At 42.4% G+C, this 10,783-nt stretch overlaps 2 protein-coding genes across 14 annotated transcripts in view; one reads left to right on the forward strand and one right to left on the reverse strand.

Annotated features, from left to right (window-relative positions):
• The window catches only part of mapk8ip3 (mitogen-activated protein kinase 8 interacting protein 3), a 35,425-nt gene extending 27,603 nt beyond the window's left edge, over positions 1 to 7,822 (forward strand). For 11 of the 13 annotated variants that reach the window (XM_061700645.1, XM_061700650.1, XM_061700647.1 and 8 more), the window contains 8 exons: positions 595 to 662; positions 1,501 to 1,649; positions 1,725 to 1,896; positions 2,117 to 2,230; positions 4,511 to 4,549; positions 5,453 to 5,617; positions 6,544 to 6,690; positions 6,892 to 7,822. In XM_061700645.1, the coding sequence (XP_061556629.1) occupies positions 595 to 662; positions 1,501 to 1,649; positions 1,725 to 1,896; positions 2,117 to 2,230; positions 4,511 to 4,549; positions 5,453 to 5,617; positions 6,544 to 6,690; positions 6,892 to 7,016 (979 nt within the window). In that variant the 3' untranslated portion in view covers positions 7,017 to 7,822. The remainder of the gene's footprint in view (positions 1 to 594; positions 663 to 1,500; positions 1,650 to 1,724; positions 1,897 to 2,116; positions 2,231 to 4,510; positions 4,550 to 5,452; positions 5,618 to 6,543; positions 6,691 to 6,891) is intronic. The other 2 variants (XM_061700648.1, XM_061700657.1) reach the window with 1 other exon arrangement.
• A 158-nt stretch (positions 7,823 to 7,980) lies between these two features.
• On the reverse strand, positions 7,981 to 10,726 carry nme3 (NME/NM23 nucleoside diphosphate kinase 3). Its single transcript, XM_061700371.1, has 5 exons — positions 10,397 to 10,726; positions 9,439 to 9,569; positions 9,253 to 9,354; positions 9,014 to 9,126; positions 7,981 to 8,551 (listed from the first exon to the last, which is right to left on the reverse strand). The coding sequence occupies exons 1-5, from the start codon at positions 10,440 to 10,442 to the stop codon at positions 8,437 to 8,439; spliced, it is 507 nt and encodes a 168-aa protein (XP_061556355.1). The 5' UTR covers positions 10,443 to 10,726; the 3' UTR covers positions 7,981 to 8,436.
• Positions 10,727 to 10,783: the final 57 nt, after the last annotated feature.

Here is a 10,783-nt window from a genome sequence, read left to right on the forward strand (position 1 = left end):
CTAACGTCTGTAAAAGTGGGTCGCAACTTAGCAACAATAGAAAAATGCAGGTACCGGGGAGACAACAGTTGAGAACCAATGCTTTAAAGACATCTAATCTTCCGTGTATTTGACTTTTCTTGCAAACAAATTTGGTAGTAATTGATTGATTCCACCTGTAAACATCACTGTTGATCTTTGTTTTCTGGCCAGAATTTGTTTGCATGCATGCTTGTGCCTGAATCAATCAAGAAGTGTGTTTCAGAACCAAAATGTTGTTGGAAAAAGTGTTTATCGTGAGCCAATGTCATTTGGTTTGATTGATGGGGGAATTATTTTTTAGATTAACACAGGTGTTAAGATGTTAACTGGAAAAAAGTGTTTAACAGGAGCTCGTGTCATTTGGTTTGATTGATGGGAGAATCATTTTTTTAGATTAACACATACATTAGAAATGTTGACCATATTGCTGCGGAGCAATATTAGTTCATTTGGGTAAATACTGTAAATGAAAACAGTCAATGCCACTGACCATTTACAAATTGATTCATGCAAATGTTGCCTTGTGAGTACGTGTATACGTTTCTCTAAGGGTGTGTTTTCTCTCCATCGCAGACATGTGAAGGGTCGTGTGCTGGTCGCCCTCGCTGACGGGACCCTTGCCATATTCCACAGATCAGAAGGTAATGCTTACACGTGTTTTAAATGGCCAAATTGTGTTTCCAGGTTTTCACGAGCACGAGAATTAATTGAAATTGTGCATGGTCAAGATAGTTTATCTATGACAGTTTACTCAAAGTAAAGTGCTATCAGTGGTGGGCTGTGCATTCCTCACCCTTCAGTTGGGATTTACCTAACTTCATCTACCTCTTAACACTGCCAATTTCATGTCGCAACTACTGTATATGAAACAGCAATACGACACAAAAGGCAGTATAACAGCACACAACTGTGCCACGCACATCGTCTGAAGCAGTTCAGAATCAATATTTATCCAGTAGCATGACAAAAACATAAAACATTCAAACAAAATGCACCAGAGATGTTGATGTGTGCGGATCGCTACAGATGTGTTTTGATAGTCAAACTTGACTTGCTTTGAGCAACCAATTTAGAGGACCGAAAAATGATGACGTTATTGTGGGCCAGCGAACTTGAACTCTCATTGGTTAAAGAAACAGTCCCGTTGCTAATATAGTTTAAGTTACTTTGGCAGCACCACAAAATTTGTAGGCCCTGGGCAGGTTAGATGACATGGCAGCACATACAGCCTGAAATGTAATTGGACAAAAAATATGTCATCCATATACACGTACTGGAAGCAGGGCAACCGACCTAAACCCTACAAAATAAAGAGAATAGACTCTTGGTAATGCCTTAATACAATTAATTGATCAAATATTAGTACAGTATTTAGGTTATAAATATAAATGTAGGTGAGTGCTTCTGGTAGTGTTTAGGCCATCAGAGAATGTCTTGCTTGTCCTGAGTGCTATGAACGAGTTTGTGGTCTTCATGCAGACGGCCAATGGGATTTATCTAACTACCACCTCATGGACCTGGGCCGACCTCATCATTCCATCCGTTGCATGGCCGTCGTGCACGATAAAGTGTGGTGCGGCTACAAGAACAAGATCCACGTCATTCAGCCTAAAAGCATGCAGATTGAGGCGAGTCCCGTCCTTTTCCTCTTCTGCTGTGTTGCGTAAAAGCGTTGTCACGTGGCCCACTTTCTCCTCCAATAGAAGTCCTTCGACGCCCACCCCCGTAGGGAGAGCCAGGTGCGCCAGCTGGCTTGGATCGGCGACGGCGTGTGGGTGTCGATCCGGCTCGACTCCACGCTGCGCCTCTACCACGCCCACACGCATCAGCACCTGCAGGATGTGGACATCGAGCCCTATGTCAGCAAGATGCTCGGTGAGAGGACGTCTTTTGCGGAGACTCATAGATGGATGAATTTTAATGCGCCTAATATGTACAATGTATGAACTTGTTGATATGCATCATTTGCATGCAGAATAGTTTTATTGCACCTTGAAACTTGAAAAAATATATAGCCAGCAAAATAATGATATATGATTTATACGTGTGAATCCTATAATCACATTCTGCTTGACTCCCAATCTGTGATTCACAGGCACCGGCAAGCTGGGCTTCTCATTTGTGCGCATCACGGCTCTTCTGATTGGTGGAAATCGCCTGTGGGTGGGAACCGGAAATGGGGTGATCATCTCCATCCCGCTAACAGAGAGTGAGTGTCAGTCATACACATCAAATGTGCAGTATGAAGTGACTTGGAACAAATAGTGAGCATCACAGTTTGATTCACTGGCAGCAGCTGTTTAAATTTTTTGGGGCCTTACAAACTTTATTTTGTCATTTGTTTGTTGTGAGTTTAGTGTGAGTCTTTACATTGCAGCACCATCATTTAGCTCCTAACATCAAGACAATTTGGCTTGGCTTTCTAAATTCGAGCTTGGGTTTTTGATCACTTCCATTCACAGCAAAATCCTTCTTGTATCAAACCAGTCACATCACCTGAGCATTGTTTCCCAACCCTTCTTGCTTCTTCTTGAGACAAGGCACATATTTGACTTCAGAAAACATTTCGAGGCACACCACCAAACAAAAATGTCACAAAACTGCACCCTCTGCCATCTAGTGGAAGAGAATTTAATTGTTATGCTTGTTCCAATACATCAGTTGCACATAGAGCGAAACATCCATCCATCCTGTACCGCGTTATCCTCACAAGGGTCGCGGGCGTGCTGGAGCCTATCCCAGCTATCTTGGGGCGAAAAGCGGGGTACACCCTGAACTGGTCGCCAGCCAATCGCAGGGCACATATAAACAAACAACCATTCGCTCCCACATTCACAATTTAGAATCATCAGTCAACCTACCACACGTTTTTGGGACGTGGCAGGAAACCGGAGTGCCCGGAGAAAACCCACGCAGGCACGGGGAAGAACATGCAAACTCCACACAGGTGGGGCTGGGATTTGAACCCCGCTCCTCAGAACTGTGAGGCAGATGTGCTAACCAGTCGTCCACCGTGCCGCTAGACAGAAACAAAGATACATTATTTGAAGTAAATAAATCATATTTTTAACATTAATTTGATAATTTCCAACACCACAGGTTGTTTGGGATTACTGCGCGGAGTTCATGAGCCCTTATCTTCCATTAGAATAGATTAGAATATGAATTTTATTGTCATTGTTCCAGTTTAGTGGCTCTCTGTTTACCAGCAAAAAGAAGACACCAAACAATATCCATCCATCCATTTTCTGAGCCGCTTCTCCTCACTAGGGTCGCGGGCGTGCTGGAGCCTATCCCAGCTATCATCGGGCAGGAGGCGGGGTACACCCTGAACTGTTTGCCAGCCAATCGCAGGGCACATACAAACAAACAACCATTCGCACTCGCATTCACACCTGCGGGCAATTTAGAGTTGTCAATTAACCTACCATGCATGTTTTTGGGATGTGGGAGGGAACCGGAGTGCCCGGAGAAAAACCAAACAATATGCTGGTGCAGAGAAAAAACAAAGAGTTTAAAAAAAGTACAGTATAACAATATAAGTTATGTAAATGTATATGTACACATGAAAGTGCTGACGTAAATGAGTGTAGCATGACATAAAGTGAAATGCTAAAATAATTAACTGGAAATATTAAGAGTGCGGTCAAAAAAATTGGAATCTTGTAAAATAAATATAATGCATATATTATGAAGTGAAAGGTTTTCATTTCATTAACAACAACAATATGATGTAAAATATGTCAACTGGTTCTGGTTTTGTTACTTAAAGGCAAAGATCCATCTAACATCCATATTTTGCATTTGTCTAACGGGCGGAAACAGCTTAATTGAATTCACATTTAATGTAAAGTCACCTTTTTATTTTGATGCTGAATTTCTTAATAAATAATGTGTGATTCTCAATGTCAAAATTAGGACATGCGAAAGGTGAGTGCGTATAACCGGTACACACTTGTATCCAAATTAGGATTGTTTGGCGTTTGTGACAGGTCTATTAATATCTCCATCCATCCATCCATTTTCAACATCGCTTATCCTGGTTAGGGTCGCGGGGGGGCTGGAGCCTATCCCATCTGACTTCGGGCAAAGGGCAGACTACACCCTGAACTGGTCGCCAGTCAGTCGCAGGGCACATATAGACGCGGACCACCATTCGCACTCACATTCACACCGTCACTGAGTGGGAACTGAACCCACGCTGCCCGCACCAAAGTCAGGCGAGTGTACCACTACACCATCAGTGACTTGAGGTCTATTAATATTACTGCATTATTATCTATTGGAGAAATAATCAAATCAGATCAAATCAGTAAGCTCCTTCAGTTTACTCCCGCTATTCCACATGATGAAGAGGCCGTCCGTGTTGTCCCCCTCAGTGGTTTCCCCTCTTCCCCAGACAGTCTGGGTCCTAACTATTTCTTCTACTCCACTTTCTCATCTGCTCTCTTTCCTCCTCCTCTTCCTCCTCCTCCTCCTCTTCCTGTAGCGGTGGTCCTTCACCGGGGACAACTCCTGGGTTTGAGGGGTAAGTGGGAGTGCTCCTTCCTCCCGCTACTGGCCCTCCTCTTCACCTGCCTTTGTGACCTTTTAATAATCAGCAAAGAAAGTCACATACACTACTTGCAAAAAAATGTTTGGAATACATGAAGATGAATCCAAAATGCACTAACCTTTACAGGTGAACTTCATTTGACCTCTTCAAAATGTATGAACGTACGTTTGCAACTGCTCAATGCTTCAGTACTCCTCGTTAGAGAACAGCGAGTTGAACAGATGGACATGAACAATCAAAACTTTAGAGATGGTCAAATTAATTTGACCTGTAAAGGTTGTAGTGCGGTTTAGGACTTGAAAGCCCAGTATCCCTAACTTTTAGTGAGTAGCGTATCTGCTGGCCGCTTTTTATTTGTGCTCAACTATAACCTTTTTGTTCACGAAGGGGCTCATTGTCTGTAACAATTAATTTGATATTTAAAACTGTATTAGCTTTCTAACATGCTAACTAAGAAAAAAAAAATAATAATAATAAAAAAAAAGGTCAATGCTATTGGCTGTAACACAGCATGCCAGCATTGACCACGAAGCATTTTGTAGCATGCTGATGTTACCATTCAGGTCCAGCAGTGCTAAAGGTCCAGTTCTCTTAAAACTGGTTGTTTTGATTTCTACCAGAACTTCATGACACTCCCTTGGTTGCTGGTTGCTTTGCATGCTATTAATTTTTGCCACGATGTGGTGATGACCTCTAAGGGATATGTCGCTGTGGCTTCCGTCTATTGCATGCAGAAGATGTGCGGAAACCCGTCACTCTAATTTGCAGTAACTTTATTTCAGTTATTTTATTTCCATTTTTTCAGCCTTTGCTCTTGGAGAAAGCGTAAACTCACGTCACGTTGGCATTTATTTATTTTTTTCCCCATCCTTTCAGCCAATAAGGTATCTCCGACATCTTCCGGGGGAGTGATCCATGTGTACGGCGACGACGGCTCCGAGAAAAGCAACGGCAGCTTCATCCCCTACTGCTCCATGGCTCAGGCACAGCTCTGTTTCCATGGACACCGCGATGCTGTCAAGTTCTTTGTGACAGTACCCGGTGGGCCTAAATCACATTCTCTTGGTGGTCACACATCACAGTGAATGCTTTTGATTTACAAACTGGACGCTGTATGTTTCTAACACCAATTACATGTTATAAACTGGATAGGTTAGTGTTTCCCAACCGTTATTGAGCCTTATTAGAACAATCTCACAACACACCACTAAATAAAAATGTCACAAAAAGCATATGTAGTACAGTAAATCCCTACCGTTCACGGGGATAAAGGCCAAGCCCTGCCGCAAAAAAAATTTAAATCTGCAAGTAATTGGTTTGGAATTACCTATAGATGCCAGAAGATGGCGACAAAGCGCTTTTTTTCTGTTAGATAACGCTGTGGCCTGACTAAATGAAGCTCCTCCCATAAGTTCAATATAGTTTCTTGGTAGTAAGATGCCACCAGATGGCGCCAAAGCAATTGCATTGAATCGATCGCAACTTGATTGTTCTGGTTGTCGTAGAGCAATGGTCACTTCACTGCACTCAGAAAAAAACTACATTCAGTATTTTCTATAAACTTTATGCTTGCAGTTTTTGTGCGTGTTCAATTACGTTTACAATACTTTGACAAAGTGTGTTTTATGAAGTTTAAATGTGTTTAAAGCGTGCGGTAAGGTCTTTATATCGCAGATTTTCAAACATACAGCATCCCCTGAGATAAAGTGGGGTTCACTGTATACTGAAATAATGATGATCTCATATCAGTTTACTCAAAAATTTGCTTACTCAGTGTGAAATGTGGGCATGTTTAGTTGAACAACAAGGCTGATGTACTCACAGCAATTGAAGAAAAACACACAGAGATAATAAATAATTATTTTTGGACCAATTAAGTAGAATTGAAACATTTTCCACTGCACACCTGATGGATCGCTTAAGTCACAATAGGTTCTTCTCTGATGACCTTTTTTTGTTTGTGAAAGGCAACGTTCTGGCCACACTGAACGGCAGCGTGCTGGACAGCCCGTCAGAGGGTCCGGGCTCCACGGCCCCTCCGGAGACCGAGGCCCAGAGTGTTCAAAATGTGTTGGTGCTCAGCGGTGGAGAGGGTTACATTGACTTCCGCATAGGTGAGCATTCACTAAGCATGAAATCTAAGAATGGCACTTAAGGATAGTGGTAGTTACATTTACTTGGCGTTAGGATTATAATGATGTCCTTGGAAAGATTTGTCTCAAGCTAAATATCCCCCGTTTTTTTTTATAATGGACTCAATACAGACAAGCAATTTGCATAATCTCATCATACGGATTTTGTCTTCCTGTCGTCAGGGGATGGCGAGGATGACGAGACAGAGGAAGGAGAAAGCGACGGAGCCTCACAGGTCAAACCTGCTTTGTGCAAAGCCGAGCGGAGCCACATCATCGTGTGGCAGGTGTCTTACATACCCGAGTGACATCTCCTTCTCACTATCTCCTTTCAGCCACTCAAACTCTGCAATGTAAATCCCTGGTCATGTATAAATTATCCCTTGGCTCTAAAAGTGTATAAATCCATGACTGTACAAGCTGTGCGTCATCCCTCGTGCCCTGTCAACTACTAACGTTAATGCCTTGTACTTTCCTAATCTGCCTGCCATGCTGTTACTGTCCCAACAGGGCATTCTAAATATCATTGTGGGCCTTGTAACTCAGTTTCATAACTACCTCCCTACCCCACTTATCTGTCGTGTGTTCACCCTTCAAGCACTATCCCCTTCTATATTGTCCTGCATCACCCCACGGTTCCTTCTCTTCCTTAAGTTTGCCACCCGGCGAACCCAAAATCGTTCTCAAAGCGGCTCGAAGCGCCCCCCCCCTTCCCGAAATCTATAGTATGTACCAAAACCATTTCAAAACGATACCGAGATTGACGTCAGATTACATTTCAAGTTGCCATCGGTGAAATTTCATCCATTATGATACTTGTAGGAATACTTGCACTTGGAATACAAAGTGATTACAAATGGATGGATTCAATGGTGAAGGCATGTTTAAATGATATTATTACCAGTCATCTCACCTCTAAAGAGATATTTATTGATAGAAACAGTTGGGAGTACCCCTGGTGAAAGGTCCGAGGTTATTGTGGTGCTTTAGGTGACATAAAGCACAAGGTGGATTGTTGTCACTGTGTGTACAGGGTCACTGTAAAGCCCATCCTCTTTGGTCAACATGGAAATTCATGCATTGATCTCTGTGTGGATTATAAAATATTAAACGTGTGTGCTGATAAATATTTGTGTGTGTGTGTGTGTATGCATCTCACGCACACAAATGCATCAGATGAGTGAAGAAATATTTTATTTTAGCATTTGCAATACAAACCAATCATGTATCATCATGAACAAAACTAAAGTGTCCTGAATGTTGTATGTCAAAAAAAAAAAGAAAAAAAGATGCATTTACATTTAAAAAGACAATCTGCTTATTCAGCAATGGACATTTTAGACAAACAGTAAAGCACTAAATTATGACAATCAAAGACAAACATTGGCTTATAGTATCACTGTTGCTATTTGAATAAGCCGTTCCCAATCTTTCCTTGACATTCTTGCTTTTCCTTTTCTTAGTTTCCTGGTGCACTAAAGACCGCAAGCTCAGTAGTGACAACTGACACAACTAAACGCAGTGCGCACATCTTATTTGTTGCAAACCAGGTCCCTAAAGTATGCTCACAGCAAAAATGCACAAGCTATAAAGGGGAAGTACATTTCAATAGTTCAAACGGAATATTAGACAATAATTCAACTTTATAGCATTTGTGAGACATCGGAACAAGCGACTGAGGCCAAAGCGTGACGATGAAGCTGAAACACAGCAGTGGCGTTTTTGTCCTCAGTAGATCCAGGGTGTGCGGTTGCACTCCCACAGCTGGAGCTCACGCTCCCTGAACCACAAGAAGATTTCCTTCTGGGCGCTCGGAACAGAATCGCTGCCGTGGATCACGTTCCTGCCAACACACACACACACAACATCAGCACACTGAATAATTGCTGTATTGATTAGGGTTTATTGCTCAGGATTATTTTTTCTTTCCAGATTTGTTTTGCAGCTTCCATAGCCCTCGCTGATATTCACAGCTTGCGCTAACAACATGGCTGCAACCAGAGAAGAGCTAGTTTGCAAAAGCACAGTCAGTGTTGCCAAATTCGTGACTCGTGCTCGGTGCGCTAAGAGGTATTTTGCCGAAAACAATCGGGGCGACAACCATAAACTTTTCAATATTTGCGATCACAAATCCGTATATGTGTTGTCAACACCCGCCAATAAGGAAACGAAATGAAGCTTGTGCTGTTGCACAAATTTTTTCACTGTTCACATTCACATGTGGGATCTCTCGCGAAATCGTTTCAGATGTTACAAATCAGGATGTGTGTGTACCCCACTTAAGTAAAGCGTCAGTTGTTCTTACCTTCCCACATCCACGCAGTAGTCTCCACGAATGGTCCCAGGCAGAGACTCAGCTGGGTTGGTCTCACCCAACATCTTGCGGGCGGTCTTGACCACGTCGAGACCCTGCCACACCTGAATTAACACATGGCCACGTGCACCTAACATTAATGCATTTGCTCAAAGCAGAGGTGCATGTAGCCACAGCAACTTTAAGAGGTTGAGAGGGAGCGGGTTTCAGGTACGCTGATAGCATCTCACCATGGCAACAACTGGACCAGACCTCATGTAGTGGATCAGTCCATTGAAGAAAGGCTTGTTCCTCAGATCCCAATAGTGGTCCAGAAGAAGATCCTCTGATGCCTGAGAGTCACACACACACTTGGTGTAAAGTATAAGAACAACAATAAAACACTACATGCTGTAGGTTGTGTTCTCTTCCTATACCTGCACAAGTTTGAGTGCCACCAGTTTGAAACCTTTCCTCTCAAAGCGCTGCACGATTTCGCCCACCAGTTTCCGCTGCACGGCGTCTGGTTTTATAGCAATAAAGGTGCGCTCGTTCACACCTGTCCAGCCTGGAGGATGAACGACGAGATCAAATGTTGGCATTCAGTTTGAAACCCATCAACAATAGAGGGGAGACAGTACTATGAAATTAATTGTAAAAGGGTCATTTTTATGGAATAACTTATCATTCAATAGTGACGTGTAAAAGGCGCCCTTTGAAAAGCAATTATAGAAGGGGAAATCATTATCTGCTCCCCTGCTGAATTTGTAGGTTTGCTCACAATTAACAGTAACCGGGGAGTAATAGAGAGAATAAGACTTAAAAAATCCATAAAAACACAAAATACAAAAAAAAAAAGTATACAAAAAAACATACACGTTACATACAAATTCCACCTCACGTCTGACTACCTTGAAAATAAGAGGGGAATAAAGTTCCTTAAGTTATTATTATTATTTTAAAAGGGGTATGTCCACTGGGCGGGCACTTGAATGCGTGCGTGTTTAACCAGTGATTGTTCAAATTCATGTTACGGATCTCGGGGTGACTTTTTCCCGGCCCCATTGCAGCGTATCTCCTTCACACTGCCAGCAGAGGGCAGCACTTGTAGTACATACAACAGTTATGTACAGTAAACCCACTTCCCTTTCCTGTATTTTAACATCCCATCACACAGCAACTACGAAGCCTTGTTTACGTTCACCATGGATACCGCTAGCTCCAAAATGGACGCCACATCCCACAATGCAAGGCGGTTTCCAATGCTATTGCTAACGTAACCAATGGGCTAACCTGCCAAACACCGCAGTGAGCATTCGGCGGCAAATGCGAAGCTCTCGCCCGCCGTAAATAACCACACGGTGTCGAATTGCAAGGTATAAATGTAACACCAACCTGACTGGAAGATTTGAGAAAACAAAGAGAGAAAGAAGCACATCATGGTGCCGGTTGGGACCGCAGTTCAACACGCGCTTCCTTTTCTTAAGCAGACTGGTGGAAACGTGTTCAGTCCTTATAGAAAGATAAACGCATGCGTATTAGTTCGACGAATTTGTATGATTATTTATAAAGTTATTATACGAATTCATATAAATTTGTATTAAATGAAGATGCCGTAAGAAATACTGTTGTTGTACACGGCAACAGTCTTTTAACTCCGCAGTATATTTTCTCTATCTTCCAGGACCTCAACGTTGCTCTTCTACAATAAGTATTTAAGCGCTTCACTTTTTCCGTTATTTTACACAGCCCTGTTGCAAAATTGATTACATATATTTATCT

The sequence above is a fragment of the Phycodurus eques genome, chromosome 16 (genome assembly GCF_024500275.1).
Source record: "Phycodurus eques isolate BA_2022a chromosome 16, UOR_Pequ_1.1, whole genome shotgun sequence".
Classification (NCBI taxonomy): domain Eukaryota; kingdom Metazoa; phylum Chordata; class Actinopteri; order Syngnathiformes; family Syngnathidae; genus Phycodurus; species Phycodurus eques.

Excerpts from the sequence above, each read along its gene's own strand:
- nme3 (XM_061700371.1), bottom strand. The coding sequence starts at position 10,442 with ATGATGTGCTTCTTTCTCTCTTTGTTTTCTCAAATCTTCCAGTCAG. Across the intron at positions 9,355-9,438 it reads TGGCACTCAAACTTGTGCAG|GCATCAGAGGATCTTCTTCT; the intron begins GTATAGGAAGAG and ends TGTGACTCTCAG. Across the intron at positions 9,127-9,252 it reads CTGGTCCAGTTGTTGCCATG|GTGTGGCAGGGTCTCGACGT; the intron begins GTGAGATGCTAT and ends GTGTTAATTCAG.